The sequence below is a fragment of the Taeniopygia guttata genome, chromosome 12 (assembly GCF_048771995.1).
Source record: "Taeniopygia guttata chromosome 12, bTaeGut7.mat, whole genome shotgun sequence".
Lineage (NCBI taxonomy): Eukaryota > Metazoa > Chordata > Aves > Passeriformes > Estrildidae > Taeniopygia > Taeniopygia guttata.
The window spans coordinates 17,911,913-17,936,452 of NC_133037.1; the positions used below are offsets into that span (position 1 = coordinate 17,911,913).

General features: G+C 42.4%; 1 protein-coding gene across 2 annotated transcripts in view; it reads left to right on the forward strand.

The window, feature by feature from the left end:
* Nucleotides 1-24,540, forward strand: part of SLC6A11 (solute carrier family 6 member 11) — a 94,798-nt gene that overhangs the window by 40,507 nt on the left and 29,751 nt on the right. For both annotated transcript variants that reach the window (XM_072935068.1, XM_012571865.5), the window contains exon 7: nt 4,758-4,892. In XM_072935068.1, the coding sequence (XP_072791169.1) occupies nt 4,758-4,892 (135 nt within the window). The remainder of the gene's footprint in view (nt 1-4,757; nt 4,893-24,540) is intronic.

A 24,540-nucleotide genomic window follows, 5' to 3' on the forward strand; every position in this document is an offset into this window, starting at 1 on the left:
GAATTTATTCCTGCACTCACACATGATTCAGTGGTAATTTAGAAGGGATTCTGCAGTTCGTAGGCAATCTGGTTAAGGATGGTTTAGCAGAATTATTCTGGACCAAGATTCCCTCTGTGGATAAACAAAGATGACAAAGAGAAGATGATGCTGAATAAATCCATGAAACACACAGGGAAAATAGAAAAATCAGCCACTGTGCTGGTGCTAACCCCCTTCCCTCATTCCAGTTGTACAAATCCACTTACCTGCTGTTCTCTTGGGTATTTGCTTGTGTTTCTTTCTCTGCATCTGAAATTTTACCTTGAAAATGTAGGTGGACCTCAGATGTTCTCCCCCTTTTGACATGCTTTTAAAAACCTTGTGAATCAGCTGTCATTCCTTTATACCATTGTAAATCCAATTAATGTGAAAATCTCCCTTTTCAGTTGTCTCTTGTAGCTCTGTAGATGGCGCAGAGTCAGATGAACAAAAACCTTTTTTCCAAACTGCTGCATGGAATATTTCACACTATCCCATGGCAGTTGAAAAAAAAAAATCTTTTATCTTGTTTATCATCTGCTGGTACCATCTAGGAAGTAAGAATGTGGGAAATTGGCAAATATCAGTGAGGCCAAATCTGGTCGGACTGTGCCTTGTGGGACAATTTGAAAACTTTCGATGGAAATCCTGCTCAAATTGATGGTTCCTGTGTGTGGCTACTCAGACAGCAGAGCTGCCAGGCAGGGATATGCTAATTATATTTCTATATTTGTGCCATCTTTTTTCTCCTGGATAAAAATGACTCTTTTCCTTCTCGCATCACTGGGTGAATTTTTGGTTCCTGAGCAGTTTCTCCACACAGGAGTGTAGTGCAGTGTGGGCACAGTTGGGGTTTCACTCTGCTCATGGTTTCAAATAAATAAATAAAGTTAAATTACACAAGGCATAAAACACTTTGTTAAAAATAGGGATGAGCAGGGCATTGAGGCAGGTATGATTTTCCATAAACACTTCAATAGTGAGTTCTGGCAAGTCCTGCATTGATTTCCTCATGTTTACAGCCCAATGGAGCAATAGAGGATTTCAGGGGACAGGGCTTAGCAAGCCAGTAATTTTTCCTGAAGCATCAAGATAAATTTTATTCCATTTATAAAATTTGGTTCCTTATAGTGCAAACAAGCTTGAACATTGCAGCTTGCAGGGGAGAACTCCATCACCTCCCTGGCCTCCAAGGGACATTTAGTTCAGGAATTCTGGTTGTGTGTTCTTAGCAAGAGCCAAGCAAAGGAGGAAGGTTCACTGCCTCATGCTGCTGTGAGGAAGAGTGTGAAGCTCAGGCTGGTGTGGTCTGTGGGAGCTTTGGCCAAAGAAATCTGATTTGGGGCTTTGAGATTTCCATGGGCTGGGGCTCAGTTCACTGCATGGAATTCTTCCTCCTTATTCTCAACAAGGTTTTCCTGAATTTCTTCTACTTCTCCTCAAAAGCCTGATCCCCCTCACCCTGCAACATGATCTGCCTGGAGTGTTCACAAGCACACTTTTTCATTTAGGACAAGAAGTTCAGCAGTCCCAGGGCACAAATTGAAACACAGGCACATATCTGTTAAGATATTTAGGTGTGAAAATATAAAACTTAAATCTAGCTCAGTTATAAAAATCCTTATTATTTATGAAATCATTTCATAGCTACCTGGATATCTATATATTAACCTTGAGTGACATCTAAGCTTCTTTAAGGTTTTGGTATTTAAATTTCCATTATTTGCTACTCAACATATTTCCTATTCTTTGATACTTAAAGCTCGTGGCAGCCAATAAAAAAATATCCATTCTCAGGATCTTTGGTTCCAATGTACTTTCAGTTAAGCATCCAAGGATAGTTCAGAGTTGTTGGGTGCATTTCCACCTACTTGTATGTCTAAATATCATTGTAAATTTTTCTTTCAAGCACATTGTGAGAGGAGAACTTGGTACAAAAAACCTTGCCTGCCAGAAATTTTTATTTTGTTTCCAACTGCTTAAACATTGGCATGGCTCTGACAAGGGTTTAAAAAAAGCATTTTGAGCATTGGGATGCAAATTAACATAGCAAGCAATTAAAGTCAATTAAAACAGGATGTGGTGTAATTAGAAACAGTTGTGTTCACATTGATATTCAGAGAGGTTCGATGTGTTGAAAGAGAAGAAAACAATTCAGGAAACTTTTAATGCCCCACAGATGTGATGATGCTGCTAATAATGGCACTGATTCCTAAATTCCCCATCCTGCCTCACCTCAGGAGCTCCTGGGGAGGGGGAGGAAATGGGAATTAATGGCTCTCTCCCAGCACAGTGCACTCACCTGCTGAAGTCAAAGAGTTCCTCCATTTTTGAGAGTACCTGATGAGGCACATGAGATCATTTAATGTTTGGGGTTAAATAGTCTGAAAATCCAATTTCAGTTCATTGATTACAAAAATATGTCTGAGAATCCTTTCACAGGTCATTCTTTGATGTATCCCTTTCATTTGCATAGGAGACACATATTGGACTCCTGAGTTTAAAACACATATTTTTTGAGGTTGTATTTTTCACCGAATGATTTTTTTCAATTCAGCAGCTTAACTAATTTTGACAGATGTGATGATGATGCTAACAGTGGCACTGGTTCCTAAATTCCCCATCCTGCCTCACCTCAGGAGCTCCTGGGGAAGGGGAGAAAAAGGGAATTAATGTCTCTCTCCCAGCACAGTGCACTCACCTGCTGAAGTACAAGAGAAGCTGGAGCTTTTCAGCCTCGGGGGCTGTGTGATCAATTATCAGCAGTGTCAGTGGGCTCGGGAAAAGGGGATCTTTCCCCCTCTCCCATTCCTGCTTCCTTGGTGTCCCTTTCATTGTGTTCTGGATGTCTGTATTGGTATTTATCGGTATTTATTTATTAATTATATAAATACCAATACAATACAATAAAGTGCTGCTTTATTGTTGTTCCCTTTCTGCATGGCAACCAGAGAGCAGGGAGAGCCCTAATTCCTCTAAAGCTGAGGCAGAGCTGCCCTGATAGCCCAAAAATTCACTGGAGGTTGTGTTTGCAGCCCTGGCTGCTGGGGGATTGCACAGGGCGCTGTCCCTGGCCTCTCTTGGCTGCAGAGATGAATGGTGTTGGCTTCTCCTTGATGGAGATGAGAGAAGAAATGCTCCCAACACAGCCTGGGAAGGAATCTGCCTCTGCCAGATCCCAATGTTTGCTCAGGTAGAATTTTCCAGGCATGTGGGATGTGCAGGGAGCAGTGGATGTGCTGCACAGCAGTGCAGAGAAGGAAGGAAATGTAAGGTAATATTACAGATATTCAGGGGCAAGGTCTTCAGTGCCATCAAATGGATGTGTCTGCTGACTACCCTCTGTTAAATGCAACTGTTGATTTAAAACGAGGAGGAAAAATGGCTGGAAAAGAACTAAATAAATTAAAACGTTTTGCTGGCTACTCTATCCTTTCCACCTAATTTAAGGCTCAGAGCAGGACTGTGTCCATCCCATGTATTTATTTTTTAATTCTCCTTGCCTGCTGATCCTTTTTTATTTGAAACCCAAATGTGAAGAGACAAGGTCTATTTCAGCTCAGCCAGTTTGCATTCTCACTAATAGTGAACAAATGCAAGCACTGGGATAAAACCTCCCATTTTGCTTTGTACTGGCCTAGGAAGTCATTCATTCAGGCTTTTGGGACCTGTAGGAATAAAAAGGTGCTCTCCATTTCATGGGAAACTCAAGTTGCTCCATTTTTGAGGGTACCTGATGAGGCACATGAGGTCATTTAATGTTTGGGGTTAAATAGTCTGAAAATCCAATTTCAGTTCATTAATTACAAAAATATGTCTGAGAATCCTTTCACAGGTCATTCTTTGATGTATCCCTTTCATTTACATAGGAGACACATATTGGACTCGTGAGTTTAAAACACATTTTTTTGAAGTTGTATTTTTCACCGAATGATTTTTCTACATTCTTGCAGCTTAACAAATTTTGACTGGTGCAAGGCAGGTGTAAGAGTAACACAGGTGGAAGTGGCCACAGGAAATTATAGAGTTAAATTTACAGAGGTGGTTGTTACATAAAGAAAATATTGTTAGTGCCATGGAATTTATTATTTATTCCTTCTCTGAGTTTGAGGAGCCATGTGCTGCTGTCAGGTTTGAGATTGTGAAACAGGACTAATTCTGCTTCATTTTTCCTTTGAAAAATGTGACTTCTTGCAGATTTCCTGTTGCTGCCCATGCAGACAACAAACTAATTTCTGGGGGAAAAAAATAGTGTGGCCATGTATGTGAAAGCAGAAATTGCTGGGGTTCAGCACCTCAGAAGTTTTGCCTGAAGGTTCTTTGGAAGATAAGGGTTCTCTATCAAATCCCAAGGAAATATGGATAGAATCCAACTTTTGGATTTGATGAAATGCTTATTCCTGAAACCCAGACATGCAGGCAGAGCAGTCTGAAGAGAAATCAGTTTAGCAGTTCTGGGGTGACTGAGAATCCATTGCTTGTATTGTTATAACGTGTAATCAATTACCTGTTATCAAGTGTTTGGAAATAATACACTTACAGAGAGCTTCCCAATCTCTATCAAAAAATGCTGACATCTCCCACAAGCCCTGAAGACTTTAGAAGGGAATTTGGTTGGAGGACAAAAACCAACCTGCACAAAAGCACCCAAAGCATTTTTCCTTCAGCTGATGTGAAAAGAAGGTTTTGCTGCAGCTGGAAGAACAACCTTTTCTGATGTCTGCTTCCTCCCCCAGGTTGTGTATGTGACAGCCACATTCCCCTACATCATGCTGATGATCCTCCTCATCCGGGGGGTGACGTTACCCGGCGCTTCCGAGGGCATCAAGTTCTACCTTTACCCCGACATCTCCCGGCTCTCCGACCCCCAGGTAGGACCATGGCTGCATGGCTGGGTGCCTTTCTGCTGGCAAAAACTGCCAGGCTCCCTTGGGCTTGAAGTCTGAGCACAGGTGACTGCTGGGGGGTGGCACAGATCCCTTGGCGGGCAATGGATTTGTAGAGAATTCTCCAAAAGCCCACGCGGTGTGCAAACCTTGAAATAAGAAATGCTGGCTTTGAAATGCCATGGAGAAGGACTTTTGAACTAGAAACAAGTTTCTAAGGATGGTCTTGCAAATAAACTAGACACTTTAGAGAAATAGAACTGTGAAAGATGAATTGCAGTAGGACCCACGAGGGGTCATTTTAGATTATTGGCTTTAAGGCATCTACAGCCTGGCGTGGCAAAAAGCTGATAGGCCAAGAAATGCTTATGGTGTTTTGGAATTAAAAAATAGTTGACTTCTGATTCTGATGGCGTGAATTATAACATCTGTATTGTCTCACCCTTCTCATGAGACTGGAAATGGAGTAAAAGTTTTTAAAACACCTCTCAGTTACCCCATCTCTGGGTCAGAAAAGAGCTAAATCCAGCACCGTGTCCCTGGCCTCTCTGGGCTGCAGAGATGAATGGTGTTGGCTTCTCCTTGATGGAGATGAGAGAGGAAATGCTCCCAACACAGCCTGGGAAGGAATCTGCCTCTGCCAGATCCCAGTGTTTGCTCAGGTAGAATTTTCCAGGAATGTGGGGTGTGCAGGGAGCAGTGGATGTGCTGCACAGCAGTGCAGAGAAGGAAGGAAATGTAAGGTAATATTACAGATATTCAGGGGTAAGGTCTTCAGTGCCATCAAATGGATGTGTCTGCTGATTACCCTCTGTTAAATGCAACTTTTGATTTAAAACGAGGAGGAAAAAATAGCTGGCAAAGAACTAAATAAATGAAAGTTACCCAGTTTCTCACTGGAGATGTGGAATTGGGGATGGGTCTGTAAAGCTGTGCTGTGTGTTGGAACAGATCAGTTTTTAAATTGGAAAGTACTTTGGTTGATAAATGAGGATTTTCACAGCCAGCTGCAGTTGGTGTTTCTGCCACTGAGGGACGAGAGCGTTGCCACTAGTTCAGTGGGAACAAATTTCACTGGGATTTAGCAATTTTTGGTTCTTTACTTGCTCCAAATCTAAATCTCAGGCAGAATTAACAGACAAATTATTAATTCAGATGGTTACTGGCTTTATAACAGAATATGCAACCAAGGAGGAATGAAGTGCTCAAACCAGGAAATCTGCCTTGTTTTTTGCTTTCAGTGTAGAGCAGAATGTGGAAATAATGGATTCAGTTTGTGGGTTTTTTATTTCCAGTGACGGGGGATTACAATAAAACTGTTATTGTCCATCATTTGTGTGATATTGAAGGGGAAAAGTGACACAATCTCTATAGAACCTGACAGGTTGCAGACAGCATTTTACTGATCTGCTTTGGCACTGTAAAAGACATTTAAAAAGTGTTTCTCCTGAGGCTATTACATTATTAAATGGATTCTGAGAAACAGACAGAAAGGAATTTGGAAATATTTGTCAAAATGAAATTTTTTAATCTGCTTACTGAAGATGTGTCAGTATAATTTTTTTAAAAAATCTCTGCTTACTTTAGACATGTATTTTGTTTAAATAAAAATAAAATTAAGTTAAATAAAAGACAATAGAGAGGCTCCTTCAGGTAATTTCCTTGGGGCATCTGAAATATCTGCAACTTTTGCTTTAAACTAGTATTATTTATACAGAAAGAAAAACAAAAATAGAAAAACAAACAAAAAACAAACCAACCAACCAAAAAAAAAAACCAGATGAAAAAATATTATTTTAAAAGATTGAATATTTTAGATGAAAATTTGATGATGTTGTGTCTTTTGGACTTGACAATGTTTGTGTTGTGTGCCAGCACGGATGGGAAGTGGAAGGGCTGTGGGAGAGGTGTCAGTGCTGGCTGCAGAATTCCAACTGCACCTGCAGCAGAGGTGGCCCAGGTGAGCTGAGAAATGAGCCTGGCACACAGGGAAGGGCAGTTTTCCCTGGCACACTCCCAGCTATTTGTCAGCACCTCCCAGCAGATTCAGCCTGCAGCAAATCCAGCAACCCAGCCTGGGTCCAGCTGAGCCCCGGGTGCCCCAAATCCTTCTGGCCAGGACAGGGAATTCTCTGCCCTGTTTATTGAGCACAGGGGTGGCCCTGCTTTGTTCTGCCCGGTTTGAGCTGGTGTTTCACCCCTGGGGTGGGGCTGGAGCTGCAGGTGCCCCCTGCCTCCCCCAGCAGTGCTCTGGTGCCCTGATCCTGTGCCACAGCCTGGGCTTTGCTCCACCTGCAGTGTCTGTGTGGAGTCATGGATGGCTGGGGCTGGGAGGGACCCTGCAGACCCTCCAGTGCCACCCCTGCCATGGCAGGGACACCTTCCACTGTCCCAGGCTGCTGCAGCCCTGTCCAACTGATGTCCTCCTGCCAAGGGTGCACATAAAAAAATTCGTGTTATCCCTCCCATGGTTCATTCGTGTTTCTGAATCCTCTTTCCAGTTTTTCTTCCCATTGCTGAAAAATCCCTCTGAACTGATGCCTTGAGAAGGCTGACATGAAACAGAGGCTGGACAGAGCCAAAGAATAAAGCAGGGATTTATTAAAGGATCTCCTCCATGGATCCACCTTGGGCAGCACCAGAGCCCAGCCAGGGCTGCACCCAAATGAACCAAAATGGCCCCAAAATGCACGAGCGCTCCCGGGGCTCTCCCTGGGATCAGTTCTGCTCCATTGGCACCTTGGAGTTCATTGTCCCATTCCAGCTTTAGCCCAGGCAGTCCCACCCTGCTTGTTTTTCTCTCTCCAGCCCACGGTGTTTGTGCTCCTGGGCTGAGATTTGGATCATTTGTCCTTGGTGCCCAGCTGGAGCAGGAATTGTTTTGTCTCCCTGCTCTGTGCACAGAGCTCAGCATCCCCTGATGTGAAGCCCAGACTCACACACTAAAGAAGCACAGATTTTGAAAATTATAAAAGCCAAAACCTGAGGCATCACAACCTGACCTTGGACACTTGCAAGGGTGGGACAGCCACAGCTGCTCTGGGCACCCTGTGCCAAGGCCTTGACTCCCTCCCATGGAGGAATTTCTTCCCAATATCCCATCCAACCCTGTCCTGTCTATGTGAAGCCATTTCCTCTTGTCCTGTCCTCCATCCCTTGTAAAAAGTCCCTCTTCATCTTTCCTGTAGCTCCTTCACACCCTGCAAGGCCACAATTCAGTCACCCCAGAGCTTCTCCTGCCCAGGTGAACACCCCCAGCTCTCCCAGCCCTTCCTCCCAGCAGAGCTGAGCTCTCTGTGTGAGCAGGGCTCAGTGCTGCTGTTTTAGAGCTGCTTCTTCCCTTGCCCAGTGCTTTTCTAGAGGCTCTTAACAGGATTTTGCCCTGCCTGTGGATTTCCCACGTGCCACTGACTCCCTTGCAATGTTTGTCACTGAGGGAGGGCACGCCAGCTCAAGGGACATTATTGCCAGCTTAAGGGACATGATTGCCAGCTCCAGGGAGGGTTTATATGCTTATTTACTATCCTGGTGCCACTTGTAAAGAAATTCCTGTTGCCATGCCAATTTGCAAAGGCCATGGGCTGGTGGAAGCTGCCTGGGAAGTGTTAAGGGCTGGAGACACCTGGGCTGTGTCCGGTTGTCCTTCACACATGGGCTGGAATTCCTTTTGGGAATGCTTTAAGGAACCAATTCCTCCTCAGGCTCAGGGAGACTTCCACTGACAAGTTCTTGCTCTTCAGTTGGATTTTAAACACCTTTTAATTGAAAGAAGGTGGAGTAAAATGTGCCATAACAGAGATGGTAAACACCAATGCAGGTAACTGAATTGCGGTATTTGTTGGTTCTAGAGAATCATTTTTGTGTTGGAAAAAACTGTCATTCCACCAAAATTGAAATACCTTGTTGAGAATAATTAATTCAGTACTTGAAGAAAGCTTTCAGACTAATGGGTGCAATCTTTAGTCAACTTCTCAAGAAATAGAGGAAACTTAGGTCTTCAGACTTAAAACTAGAATTTGGCACAACTAGTTTTATTTTTAAAACATCTTTTGGTTCAGCTTTAGTGCAACTTTTAATGGTAATAAGATGGATATATAGGCATTCTCCATTTTCTGGAAATGTAGAATTTAATGTTCAAACCCACAGATATTAGGAGAACCTCCTCCACTCCACAAACCTCTTGCCAATTGGTTCTGGAGCTTTTTGCCAAGGAGCACAACTGGAACTACCTGAGATTCGTGCTTGCAGTTTCCATGTTTACTTATTTCAGTGGATTTACTCCCTAATGCCAAAGCATAAATCATGTGGATAGCATAACTTCTTTTCCTCTTCAGTTGCAGCCTGTTCCAAAAATATTTCAGGGAGGGTGCTGGGTCTGCATTAGGAAAGAGGTATTTGAGCCCCACAGCCAGCTATGTTTACTGGCAATTAAATAAATGAAAATTCTCTTCAAAGTTCACTTAGGTTTGAAGTTCTGGACTCTTTTGTCTTTGTACAATTTGCATTCCATGGTGGGTTAAAGCTTTGTGAGCAGCTATTCATCTTTGCAGCTCCCCTCAGCTTCCAAGGGTTTTGGTCTCCATTTTATTTTTATATTCTATCTCTGCAACAGACCCAATCCTCTCGCTCTGGCTCTGAAAATGCCATTTTTTGTCACGTGTACAGCTCGTACCAATCACTTTGTGTTGCACCAGTGGAAGCTGCAACAGTCTGGAGCTCTGTTTAAGCCCCAGAAGTGTTTTCCTTCATCAACAAAAAGGTCTCAATAATCTTCATGCTCAAATTGGCTTGAAATACATCCCTCTGCCCTAATCTGGGAGATACAGGTGCTGTTTATAGCTGAAATAAGGGATCTTTGCTGAGTTATAACTCACACAAAAGCAGTGCTTCAGCAAGTTAATGGGATTGTTATGGGGTTTGTGTGCAAGCCTGACTCAGAATATGGTTCTGCTTGTCCCTGGACAGATTTAAGGTGATTGTAATTGTGTGTGCTGCTCACTGAGCTGTTCTGGGCAAAACATTTGGTTCTTTGTAAGAGGATTTTGCAAACATTCGTGTCTGGAGGAAATTTAGGGAGGGGCAGATGTAGCAGTTTGATGGGTCAGGAAGTAACAGTATGGATAATTGTATGGAAAAATCACATCAATTTAACCCCTGCTATAACAGAGTGTTGTTAAAAAGGGGAGGAAAATAAGAACAAAGCTTTCTTGTTTATTGTACATTTGTGTGCTAAAAATTGGCCAAGTTGCTGTTTTGTTTCGGTGGTTTTTTGTTGTTTTTTTCTAATTTTAAAGTTGTAAATTGTTTTAATGAACATATTCACAAGAGCATCTATCAACCCAGCCACAGTTGCACTGAACAGCTGATTTCCAAAGTGTTGGACAAATTTCCCTTTCTCTGTGGGAAGAGTACAGGTTGTAGCTCATCTCTGATAAACTCTCGTTTGAATGTTGAGCTTGAGGAGCAAAGCCAAATTAATCAGGTACAGGAAAATCAGAGCCATGACAGGTAAATGGATTTTAGGTTTCTTAGATCTTTTATTTGCAGTGGGAAAAGGTTAACATTGCAGTAAGATTTGTGGTGGCAGAAATATTTCTGCAATTCTTTGCTAGCTCAGGAGAATTCACTTTTAGGCAGCTGGGATGTGCAGGTGACAGCTGGGAGATGGCTTCCAAAAAGACTTTGCCCATAAATTTCCTTGGCATTGAGACTTGGCTGGCTGGCTTGAAGCCCACTGGATTGTCCTTCTTGAAAATGAGTACCAAAACATGAGTGCACAGCAATGAGCATCAGCTGAACCTGAAAATCCACTTACTCTGGATAGATTTTATGCTGCTGAGTTCCCTCTCTTATTTACATTGACCTCTGGATTAAAAAATGCTTTTTCCTCTGTGGCATTTAGGCTGTTTTCATGTATAGTTGTAGAGAAATGGAACATTTTAGTACATCGCTTTCAGAGAAAACACTTTTTTTTCTGGTAGAAAGTTACTCTCAAATAAATGCACATTGTTTATTTTTCCCCTGGGAACTGTAAGTTTTCATTGCATTCCCTTAATTTTTGTATTAGCATGAGTTTATTGTGGTGGTTTTTTCCCTCCTTAACATGATATTAATCTGTTTCATCACGTAAATAGCAATATTTTAAAAAGATGCTGCTAACCAAAACTGCAAACAATTGCTTTCCAATCAGTCTAATTATAATATACATACAGGTGAGAGAAATTTGGGAATACTGGATCAGTGTGGAGGTGATATTTCCTTAAATCCTGATCTGAAAACCCAAAATGCAGAAGCATTTGGGAATATCTCTTCCCTTAACTCCTAATTTCCAAAATTTAGAGATGCTGAGTTGCTGTAGGAAGAAGAAATCATGCAGATTGGCTCAATTTTAGGATTTGCAGCCCTGGAATCCACAATCCTATCGCCACCTCGAGGCCAGTGAAGCCTTTTTCCAAGACAGGAAAATCCTCTTTTCTGCCTCTGAGAGTGGAGCAAACTGCTGCACTCAAACATAAATGTCTGCTCTGCTTTCTTCAAAAAAAGAAAAGGCTGTAAAAGAAATTGGGATTTCATTTTTTGGGTGCTTTCATGCTCAGAAAATCCAGGTTGCTGAGCAGTCATTTCAGACCTGTCCTGCATTTAAACCTGCATAAAAACAAAGGATATTGTTCTATCCTTACAAATGAAACCTTGGGATTTTCAGATGTTGGCAATGAAATTATCTCTGCTTGCTGGAGAATTTTTGGATGCTTTTTTGTTTTGTTTTTGAAATGTGACAGGTAACAACCTTAGAGGTCTTTTCCAACCTTAATGATTCCATGATTCCCTAAGGGAAAACTTGCAGTGGAATGAGCAACTGCTCCACTAGGAAATTTTCAATGCTGGATGGTGAGTTTTTAAGGATAGTGCTTTGGAAAATGGTTCAGGGACAGGTCAAATATCCTGAATTTTGGCACCAATAAGTTAGTAAACCTTTCAGTGATTTACTGCATTTTTGGCTTTTATAAGAGTTTGGGCAGCAATTTAAAAAAAAAAAAAAAAGAAATTAACTGGGAAAAAATAGTAGCAATGAGAGGAGGAAGATGTCCAGCTCCTATCACACTTGTGCAGTGCTGCTAAGGGGATGGAATTTACTTTTTTCCCTCCCACTTTCTTCCCATTCTCTGGATTGTTTCCCTCAGCAGGTATTCACAGTCTGAACCAGGTGTGACTTGCAGTAAATCAAAACAAGAGTGAAAGGCAGAAATCCATACAAAGGCTGCAAGGATGAAAATCCTCAGCCAAATTTATTATCTGTGTAACTACAACTCCCCCTCCCCCGAGCAATAATCTAAATTTCAAAATGTTCTCTCAGTGAAAAGAGAAGGTCTTGCTGCTAGAGGTGAGGTTCTTGTGTTGCTTTCAGGTAGGAATCCTCTACCCAAATTTAAACTTTAAATTTTCAAATTTAAACTGGGGAAAGAATTAATTCTTCTCTAGGTCTGCTGTTTGCCCCATCATTACAAATTACTGAGGTTTGAAATTGTAAGAAATGAAATTCAAAGATACAGCCCAGTGTGAGGTTTAAAGCTATTTTTCCTACAATGCAGTTTATAACCTCCCCAGTGAGGAATTATTTAATTTATTATGTCCTGCAGATTTTACACTATGTATTATGTGGCTTTAAAAAGTAGAGAGAGCAACAAATCCCAAATGCAGTGAAAGGGCAGAGGTGTTGAACAAAGGCAGAAATCCCTCCTGGGATGGGTTCCCCGTTTTCCCCAAATCAAGGGAATGAATTTCCCCAAATGAAGGGCCAACCTGGGAGCACATTGCATTTCCCTGCTCCAAGGCAGCTGCATCCCATTCTCTGGCAGGAACATCCCAAAAAAGATGGGATGGAGACACCCAGGGGCTTCTCCTGGGGCAGCAAATAACTCCCTGGAGTGTTTGCTCACCACACTGGGAGCACTGGGTTTATATTGTGCAAATGCTTTGGGAATATTTAGGTGCAAAAGTTTTGTGTGCATTAAAGTGCAAAAGTTTTGTGTGCATTTAAGTGGAAAGGTTTTGGGTAAATTTCAGTATTCTGTGGGCAAGGCTCAGTCTAAATTCCATACGCAAACTTTTGGAGTGTGGCAGTGCATGTAGCTCACCTTTACATGGCTCATCATTCACCATCACAATGTTGTAACTGTTAATTTTATGTGCCAAATGTGCTTTCTGAGCTCCAGTTATGGCTCTGGGGTGTTATTTCAAGCCCTGAACAAAGGATTTGCCTCCTTCTCCCCATGGTTTCTCCCTGTGTTTCTGCTCAAGCAGCAGCAAGCTGAGCAGGCTTGGGCAGTGAGAAGAGATTGTTGGAAGAATGGGCTCATTTTGGGATTTCTCTTGGATTTTTTGGGCCACATGGAAGCTCTTCCAGCTGTCCCTACAACCCCTTAGCAACCTTGGCAGTGGGGAGGCACCATCTGAGTCTCAGAGGGGCTTTAATTGCGCTTTAATATCAGATTTTATGGCTGGTGCAGTTGCCACTGGAGGGAGACAGGATCCACACATTAACTCAGAGTATGGGCATGGCAGCCAGAGATTTCCCACTGCTTTCATGATGGAACCTGGAAAGAAATGCAAGAGAAACTTAGAGAGTAGTTTTTTTTGCCTGAATTGGAACATTTAAAGTTCCAATACAAATAATATCAATGACTTCACTCTCTCAGCTACTTTAAAAGTCCAGTGTTCTAGCAGAGAAAAGCTGTTGTTAAAAGTACATATTTCAGATGAAATTCAGCTAAAATGCTAAGTGACAGATGGATATTAATGAGGAAATAATAACAAGGGAGTTTGCACACAGTGGGGGGAGTCAATAAGTGAAGCAAATGAATATTCCATGTTATTTCTGTGATGCAGGTGGGTTTATGATACCATGTAAATAGAGGCACTGGAAATACAGAGCTGTTTTGAGAAGTGCTAGTAGGATTCTTCATCCCATTATTCCAGAGAAATGAGAGAAAAAAGGAAAAGATAAATTTACTACACTGGTGGAATGACGTGCTGCTTGCAGAAAATCTGGAAATTGCTCTTTAAAAAGTTGAGTGCTCCTAAAGATTATTCTTTCAAGACCGGTACAACAAAATGCTTTCTAATCCCCCTGGCATTTCTGAAACTTGTTTTATTTCCACCCTAGAAGTGGAGTAACAGCTGAACTCTCAAAATAAGCCAAGAAAAAAAGGGCTGGGCAAAGATGTGCTGAAAAGTCGAGAGTGCACCCCAAAACTGCCCTGGGAGAGGTGCCTGCCCTGGGCTGGCTGTGAGGCTGGGAGCTGCTGCCCTCAGCATTTCCTGCCATAATTTTTCTATTCACTAAAAACTGGGACATTTCTGCTTAAATATGGGATTTCTGCAATGCTGCCTCTTCCTTCCTTATGGATAAAGTTACTCCACTGTGTTGCTGTAGGTTGGTTTAGGCTGTTGGATTATTTGTTGGATTATTGACCCAAATTTATCCTTCACCTCCCATTGTAGAGTTGTTTCTCCCTTCTTCTTGATAAAACACACACCCACATATTCACACTGATGTGACATCACCAAAAGTGCCTGTGGGGATAAATGACAGGATGGGAAATCAACATTTTCCTAATTTCCCATTTGGCTGTGATGCATTATGTGACTTCGTATTCTTTCCTCTGAGACCAGTCTTTGAAAAGATAAATGTTCATGTGTTAACATTAAATCCCAGAAATCTTTGTAATACAGGAATTCCTACATAGATTATGAATATTTTAAGGAAAACCTTCCTTAGCTGGATGCATAATCTCAGTTTCCACATGCAAACTGATTTTCCCATATGGATTTCTATAGGCAGTTGCTTTTAACACTCAATAAGGCTCAATAAACTGATTTTTCCCAGAATTCTCCCCAGAATCCTGGCTGCAGGAACAGCTTTTGGTGCCACTGGGGAATTGAGACAATAAAATGGGCTTTGTCCCACCAGTGCCAACCCCACAGTGCTTCTGCAACTTAGGTCTGTAAATAAAGAAAGGAGAAGAAAATTTTGGGGTGTTACAAGCAGAGAGGGAATGAAATGCATTGAGAAAAAGTGTTACAAATTTGGCAGGAAATCTGCAGCTATTGCTGCACTTTGGGGTTGGGGTTCAATGATTTCTCACTTGTTTGTGGTCAGTTCCAGAGAATACTTGGATCAAAAAGCGCAGCTGAACCCCTAAAAATGGGAAATGGGATCTGGTTCTTGGTGATTCTGCACTCCAGTTCTGTTTGCACAGTGATATTTTAGCAGAACAAACAGAAAACATTTCACACAGACCAGAGCTTTAAAAAGTATTTTTATTTTAAACATTTGAATTCTTTATTTTTGCTTATCACTACATTTTGAAACAAAATCTTGTTTAGAAATTAAAAAGCAAATGCTTAATTTAAAAAATGGAGCAACAACATTTGGCTTTTCAAACAACCTTCCAGTTTTTGGCCAAGTGCTTTTATGTTTCACACAAATTTGCAAATAAAATAAAATTGAAGCCTCATTCTTCTGCAAAATTAAACATTTAATCAATGTCTGTACATTTAGTAGGCCAAATGTCAAGAAGTAAGCTCCTGAATATGGTTTCTAAATGGCATTTTTTTATCCTAGCACTTTTTTTTTTGTCTTGATCTCAGTATTACTTTATGTTTCTGCCAGCTCTGTGGCATAAATGCAAAGTTTTCCACTGCTCAGCTCTCTTGAAAAAGGCCCAGGCTCACAGCAGAATTCCAGAGAATGTAGAGTGGCTTGTTTACTAAAATTCACCACTTGGGTACACAGCTCCTGCCACTCTAAAAACAACTCTGGCTTTTAAAATGCTCTAAATCCCTCTGTGTAAAACAATAAAACAACATGGGCGCTCTGGGGGATGCTCACGAAAAGCTCCTGGTGCTTTCCCAGCCTGGGGGGCTCAGGGAATTTGTTTATCCAGCCATGAAGGGGAGCACAACAGAGCTGAGAAATGATGGCAGCACCAAAAAATCTGTTGGAGAGAAGCAGCCCTCAGTGAGTAGTTACTGGTTATAAAGGCAGAAACTGTGGCAGAGGAGGAGAGATTCCAAATTTTAATTATATGTTTGGTAATTTGATCTTGGCAACAAAGTAGGTGAGGTGCTTCAGGGTCATTGTATTGAACAGGGAGGGAAAAATGTGGTTTGGTTCCTATAAATCATCAGTCCCAGAAATTTCTCTTTCCCCTGGTCCTGTTGAACACTTGGAATGCCCAAGAGCCAGAGCAGAGATGCCTCAGCTTGAGTGAATCAGGCAGAAATTAAATAACATGGGGCTTAATTGACTTTCTTGTGCATTTTGACACTGAGCAGACAATGATTTTCAGTACAGGTACATTGCTGATAAAAGTATTTTGGTATTTCTAGAACTCCACTTACCTGCAGATCATTAAGTTGTTTAGTTTTAAGTAGTTTAGATGGTTTGTTGGTTTGGTTTTTTTTTGGGGGGGAGGGTTGTTTTGGGTTTTGTTTTGTTTCTGTTTCGGTTTTTTGTTGTTTTGTTTTTTGTTTTTATTTGTTTGGGGCTTTTGTTTGTTTGTTTGTTTTTTATTGTTTAAGCTCTGGCTTAAATTTTTACTTCAGTTCCATGGTCATATATAAGCAAGGAAAAGTAAGGGATGAGTGTATATTTTCAAAACATGGAGTTGAAGAAGCAAACACTAAGTGAGCTGATAGCAAGTGAGAAAAGGAAAGAAATAAACCAACCCATGGTCCCTTTGTGTAGGTTGGAGGGACCAGAAAGAAGCCAAAGTTCCTTCCCATGGTGGGAGAACATGCAAGGAGTGATTCTGAGGGACAGACAGTGCACCAAGGATGGTTTTGGGGTGGAACCACCCCTAAACCACTCTTTGAACTCTTCAGATAAGCCTTTACAACAAGCCCAGGACATCAGCAGTGCTTTGTTTGTTTTCTTAATTAACTTCACCCAGACAAATCTGTCACAGGGTACAGAACACAAGCTTGTGCCTGAAGGTCTAAACCAAATTTGCTTTATTGCTTTGTCTTTTTTGATCCCTCCCTGTATTTATTTATAAAAATTACTTGGGGGGCTAATTCTGATTTTTCTGCCTGGATGCTCTCAGTAGCTCCTTAAATTGCCTAAATTGTCAGGGGGACTCTCAGTGGTTTGTAAAGGAGAGAAACCACAAATCCCAAACACCCCTTTAAAAAAGAAATTAGTTCTTAAAATCAGAGGTTGGTTGGACAAATTGTTGCTCTGAGCTCGCTGGAGTAATCTCAGAGATTCTTGGCACATAATTCTGGGTGGGTGCCAAGCCCTTGGTTTGGTTCCAAGCAAATTCCAGCCCCCATTCAGCAGCAATTAACTCTGAGGCAGAGGCAGCTGGGCCACCCTGAGCTCTCATCTCTGCCCTGCAGCCCCAGAGCTGGGCTGGTGTCCTTCAGCCACAGAACCTGAGCTTCTCCTGAGGCTGCCACCCCAAATTCCTTCCCGGGCTTGTGCTCCCACACCCTCCATAGCTGTGCTTGTGGAATTGCCACCATAAGAGCTGGCGGTATGGGGATAGATGAAACTGAACTTTGTCGGAATCTGTGGGTATTGGGGATTCTGAGATTGTAGAAAGTCTCTGTCTGTCAGCCCCGCTGCCAAAGCAGAAGCCATAATTCGTCTGTGCTGTTTCAAGGTTGTTTATTCTGTTTATCTCTAACATGTTCTGCTGCCCTGCCGCAGCTCTGTCCTGCAGGGCAGCGTGTGGGGCTCTGCCCTCAGTGGGATGGTACAAACATTAAATACCAGAAACTACCTGTGCTGGATTTACAATAACGTGCCAATATCTGTCACCTACGTTGGACAGTGTGTCCCCAGCCTGAACCAACAGAAAAATGCCAACACCACAGTGAAACATGGAGGGCATGAAGAAGGAGAAAAAGGACATGACACACCCAATTTCCTCCATCTTGTCCCCTTTGAACCCCTAATCTAGAATCCTAAAATTTTACTTTTGCACCCGTGCCACACTTAATTGTTACTTATATCAAACACTCAGAGCTGGTCATTCATCCTGTAAGATTGAAAACTCCTCTCCATGGACAGAGATCACAGCCAGTGTCTCTGGGGGCTCTGTCCAGGGGGTTCCTGACCCCTGCCAGGGTCCCAGCCCTGCCAGGGCAGCCAGAGGGAAGCCCTGGATTCCCACAAACTTAATTTAGTTATTCTACAGTTCTATATAATGACACAATGAATGACTGTTGCTTGCTCAGTACTTTCATTGGTGGAATCTGCAGATGAGGCTACAGGAAAAAATAAGTAGAGTGTGTATTTGTGATTGTGGAGGTTTGAGGCTGCAGTAAATAAATTTATAAGGTCTTGTGACCTACATTTCAGAGGAGGTCACTGCAATGGATTCTGAAGCAATTCCCTGCTTGTGCTGCCACAGAATTAATCTGCTGAGGGTTTAGTGGTGAGGTGGCCCCGGTGGATTCCTGCTTTTGCTCCCTGGAATTGTTCTGACTGAGGCAAATAAGTGATGGTGGAACTCATTTGGGTTTGCTGTGCTCAGAGGGGAAACATCCATCCACCCATGGTGGTGTTTGCAGACATTGATTGATTTATTTTATTTATTTTATGTTTGGCTGCTTCTCGAGGTGTCCTTGAGCCGTTGTGACCCCCAGGCAGGGCAGGGGAGGTGCTGGGATTCCCAGGCTTCCCGTGGGGACAACGGGAAATGGAACCACTTTTGGGGAGCATTCCCATGGCACATTTGAATTGGGATGCATTTTAACTGCCTAGATTAAAATTGGGATTTGTTGCTATAATCTTTTCCCAAATATCTGGTTTTGGCAACAATAACAAAAGGACGGTGTGCGACCTCTGCGCTGGCTGAACACATTTTTATGTATTTGTAGCTAATGAGTATCCCCTGCAAAAGTCAAACTAGCAAGTGAAACTAGTTTCACTTTTGCTACTTTTGCTACTTTTGCTACTATCGCTAGCAAAGGTGAAAAAACAGTTTTATTTCCATATCTTGATGTAAAGTAATTTCAGTCCTTTCCATTCTATTAATTCTTATTGAACAGAAAATGATGGCTTTCAAATGAAAAAGGATGTTTTAATAAAGTGGTTTATGCTCTAGGTTAGCTTCATGGATTTGCACAGATTTCTGGGCCAATTTTTGCTGAGTTAGCATGGGGTTATCCACATTGGTAGCTTTGAGGAAGGCTGAGTGACTGAAATGGCATTAAATTAGAATAAAATTAAATACTTCCTTGTCTGTCCTTTTGGATTGCTGACCCATATTGCCACTACCAATATTTGAAGCAATGTGTTGCCCCAGATTTCATTTCTCTGTTTTGAGGTTGCTTTATAAAAGATAATTAACTTTTAATTGTGTCTTTAGGACTTATTCTGCCTTAGCACTCGGTTTTCATTCTGCTTGTGAAGGGCAATATTTGGACTGTTCTGTGGGCAGCATGAAATCAATGCTGCCTTCAATTAAGTTTTTCTTTGTGTAACACAATGGTGGGTCAGAAGTTGTCACTTGACCTTTTTAATGGGTTTATTAAACACTGGATTTAGTTGAGGGGTCTTCTAGAGACATTTCTGTAAAATTAAAAACATTTTCCCTTTTTTCCTTTTGGTCTTTAGGCAATAAATTGGGTTTTTTAAATAAATCAAATTATAACAGTGTTACTTAGTGGATAATAACTGGAAGCTGGGCCACGGTTTTGGAGGTATTGTAGAAAATTGAGTATTTGGAGTGGCTGTTCAGAGATTTGTATTTATTTGTGATGCTCATTAAATAGCAGTGTAGGACTATACAGTCACTGGTGGGTTTTCCCTGCGAAAAGGCAAAAAAAAAAAAAAAAAAAAGCAAAAAAGCTTTTACACACTGTCAAACCTGGAAATGGTGGAAATGGAGCTCAGCCCTCCTGATTCCACAGCCAAGGCACCATTCCCCGTTTGGGTGGCACTCAGCCAGAAACTCAGGAGGTCCTCCTGGAGCCCTGCCTTGGCTTTGGCAAAGGTCTATAAAAATGGAGATGTAGTGAGTTTAGAAAAGTACAAAAGAATGTGCTTTTTCACACAATGAATGACTAAATGGTGGAACTCCCTGCTGGAGGATGTGGGAGGCTGAAAGTATCAATTAATTCAATTAATTACAGATGGGCCAATTGTGAAAAGTTAAACACAAGAGTCCAGATTTAATTTGGGGTTCTGGCTGGTTTCTGACCAGCTTTCAGTGGGAGGGTCCCTGTCCTGGACCCTGCTGGGGCAGTCTCTGTGTCCCTGCTGTAAAATAAAGTGTAAATTAAAGTGAAGCAGATGGCAGCAGGTCAAAAAATTCCTGTTTGAATAGAGCTCCCCAAGCAGGTTCAACCAGAACCACTCCAGGACCACTTGGGTTGGAAAAGACCTTTCAAACAATCAAGTCCAACCCTAAACCCAGCACTTCAAACCCCACCAAAGTCCACATCCAGTCAGGTTCTGAGCTCTCCAAGGGTGGTGACTGCAAAAGCTCTCTCTGGGCAACCTGTTCCAGGGTTTTGCTACTCTCTCCACAAGTTTCCTTACATTTAAATGGGATTTGATGTGTTTCAGATTGTGCCTCTTGTCCTTCTGTCAGCACCTCTGAGAAGGCACTGATTCCCTGTCCTTTACTCCCTCCCAGGTATTTATTTATACACATTTATACTCAAGAATCCTGAGTTCTCTCCTCTAACCTGTGCAGCCCCAGCTCTCTCAACCTCTCCAACCTTGCACGTTTTTCAAGATGCAGCAATCCCTCAACCACATCTTTAGCCCTTCACTGGGCTCCAGTAAGTCCCTTTTTCTCATGAGCTGGGATCCCAGCTCTGAATTCGTGGTGTTTGGCAGAGGAAAGGGATCACCCATCTCCCTCAGGGTGCTGGTAACTCTTCCTCATCCTCAGCCCGGGAGCTGCTGGCCTTTGCTCCAGGGCACACTGCTGGCTCATGCTCAGCCGGTCCCCTGGCACCTTCCAGGAGGTTGTTCCCCAGAGATTTTTCCTGCAGTGACTTTCTTACACCACAGTTGCTCAAGTTTCTAAAGATCTTTCAGTGACAGATTTTTCCAAAGTGTTTTTGAATATAAACCCAGGCTTCCTTCACCTTCAACCATGTGGTTGCTGACCACTTAAAAAACCCCCTTGGAACAATAATCTCTCTTGGGGAGAGTTTATCTTTTTTGTTTGCAGTTTCTAAGCTTTACCAGCAGCTTCTGTGCTGGTTCCAATTCCAAGTATAGAAGGCACAGAAGGTACAAACTGGAGAGAGAGCGAGGTGAATTCTGCACTGGTAGCACTATAGAAACTCCATTGGTTTCTTAATTTTCGGGATGCAGCTGCCAGTGGCACCATTCCAGCAGCTGGGCCAGGCTCCAGCGTGGAGGTGCCCACCCAGGGCACTGTGCCAGGGGAGCTGATTATGGAAATCTGTTCTTGCCCTCTGGGCAGGGCCACGCTGCAGAATCCAGCTCCGTTTGCCTTCAGGCTTGGGTTGGGTTTGGTGGCAGCTGGAGCAGGGGGCTGTGCTCTGGGCACTGCTCCTCTGCTCTCCAGGGAGGCAGGAGACAGAGATTTCCTCACCATCACCTGCTGGCTGCAGGCTCTGACAGCAGAGGTGTGCGAGCAGGAACAATTCAGCATCAATGACATCTTCCCCAACACGGAGGAATCACTGAATCACAGAATGACCAGGCTGGAAAAGACCTTCAAGATCAAAGAGTCCAACCCAGCCCCAGCACCTCTACTAAACCCTGGCAGCCAGTGCCGCATCCAGGCTTTGTTAAACACACCCAGGGATGGGGACTCCACCACCTCCCATGCCAGAACTTTATTACCCTTTCTGTAAAAACGTTTTTCCTAACATTCAGCCTAAATTTCCCTTGGCACAGCTTGACACTGTTCTGGTTCTGTCAGTGCTGCCTGGAGAAAGATTCCAACCCCACCTGAGCACAGCCACCTTTCAGGAATTCTAGAGAGTCATAAGGTCACCCCTGAGTCTCCTTTTCTCCAGGCTAAACACCCCCAGCTCCCTATGAGGAGCTACTGAGGGAGGGATTTAATCTGATCTGAGAAAGTGGGAATGAAATTTTGCTGTCCCAAACAGCCTTTACTGCTGGAGCTGCTGCTGCAGAAAATGTGAGAACAAACAAACAAACAAAAAAAAAATTGTGTAACCATGAAGGGTGATGCCTCAGGTTTATCTTTTATATTTTCAGATTCTGTGCTGCTTTAGTGTGTGGGGCTGGGCTTCATATGAGGGGATGATGAGCTCTGCACAGAGCAGGGAGACAAAACAATTCCTGCTCCAGCTGGGCACCAAGGACAAATGATCCAAATCTCAGCCCAGGAGCACAAACACCGTGGGCTGGAGAGAGAAAAACAAGCAGGGTGGGACTGCCTGGGCTAAAGCTGGAATGGGACAATGAACTCCAAGGTGCCAATGGAGCAGAACTGATCCCAGGGAGAGCCCCCGGGAGCGCTCGTGCATTTTGGGGCCATTTTGGTTCATTTGGGTGCAGCCCTGGCTGGGCTCTGGTGCTGCCCAAGGTGGATCCATGGGGGAGATCCTTTAATAAATCCCTGCTTTATTCTTTGGCTCTGTCCAGCCTCTGCTCTAGCTCAGCCTTCTCAAGGTATCAAGGGCATATTTTAGGAGAGCTGTTTCCACCAGGGCTGGTCTCACCCTGGATTGCCAGTGCCTGTCACATCCTCATCGAAGGAATTAAGCAGAGTTGTCAGGGTTCACTGCAGGATGCAACCTGGGGGAAAAAAATCTGTATTATAAGTATGCAAAACCAAATCACTCTCAGATATCCCTTGACAAATCCGGCCAGTTGAAGAAAGTTCTTTTTATCAGGAGCTGTGAGTGTTTGTTGCATACCTGAAGTCACAATTAACATCTCAGTGACATAAGGTCATGCAGGGATCTTAGCAGGGAACATCTCTGTCTTTGGGACAGTTTATCCAAGGGGAGAGTCTCTGGATAAGTTTATTTTTCCCTATTTTCTCCAATGGGCCTAATGCCCCACTGCCACCTTCAGGGTTCCCTTGGCAGTTCTGTGGGGAACAAATCTCTAATGAACCCATTTAACTTTGGTGAGACAAACTTTGATTTACTGCTTAGAAAATTGAAATACATTCCTGTAGGCTGTTGGTTTTTTTTAATTTAGATGAGTATTTATAGCACACACTGATTATTCCAACACAGCTCAATTTTAAGGTCTTTATAGGGGATGAGTTTTAGTTTTTTTAGTTTTTACTCTGCTATTGTGTCCTCAAGCCCATCATTTGCCAAATGCTACCTTAGAGTAGCAGAATATATTTATATATTAACTCTTGACATATTTAATTTAGTTTAAAAAATATTTCTGCAAGCAAAAGAAGCTGATGAATCAGTCTTTTAATTGCATTTCTTGTCTTCATGAATTTTAATTCTGCAAAATCTAGCAGGGTAAAATCCAGACTCCTGGTAATTGATAGGAAAAATTTCCATTTTATTTTGTGCCCTAACATGGCAGAAGCTTCACCTATTTGAAATGCAAAAATGCACAATTTTCAAGCATTCAGTAGGTAGGCAGCAGATCCTTTATTTTCTGAGCATCCTGTTCTCTATGTTTTAAAACTGCACAGTGCTAAACGTAAGTTTACCTTACACAGAGACATTTGCATGTGATGAATTATGGAAATAGGTGAAATATGGAGCTTTAAAGTTGAACTTGAAGTGGTCTGGGATCTTCAAGGCTCGCTGAAAATCCCTGGGGATTCCTGAAGAGCAGGAAAAACCCCAACGGAGTGGTTTTCATTCCTCATATAAGAAACAGAAAAAATAGGTTCCTCTGAAGGAGGGAACTGCAGTGTTTTGGGGAAAAAACAATTTTTTGATGTGTGACCTTCTGTGGTGGTGCAAAGGCTTTGTTTTACAGGCAGCAGTTCTCTTTTCCCAGCAGAAACTGAACCCACTCTGGGAAGATCTTTTGGTATACAAGACTTAGGCTGCTTTCAATAAAAGGAAGAATTTAAGATCAAACTATCCTCAGCTTCTGTAGCTTTATTTTCTTCTGTTTTGAACAGGGTTTTTAGATCCTTTTTTAGGAGTTCAGCTTATAGATAAGTATTCTTCAGGTGGCTTCAAAAGAATCCTTGAGAATTATTTTTTTTAAGAAGTTGGAGTAAATAACATTTCACCTGATATTATATAACCCAAGTACAGCTTCCTCTTAATTTCTGAATGAAGTCTGTGGATAATGATCATAACCAAAATATTTCCCCGTTGCAAATACTTCAAATATCAGGGCTGGATGCTGTGTTTGGTATCTCCAGTGCCTCTCAGCTTTACTAAAGAAAGTAAGAGGTGTTAATAAAAAAGCCACTAGAGAAGGGTTTTTGTCAATGGGATATTACAATTGAGCAGGTCTGTAATAAAAATTGGATATTTTGAAGTGATCGGTGCATCCCCCTGAAAACCTAAAAGCCAAACCCACCCCAGAGCCCTGCTTTCTGGCACATGTAACACAAACAGAATATCTAAAGAAAAAACACCTTAAAACCATCTTGGTGTGGGTTCAGAGTGGTGCAGAAATTACTCAGGGTCACCTCTCCCATCAATGCCTCAGCTGGATTAAGTG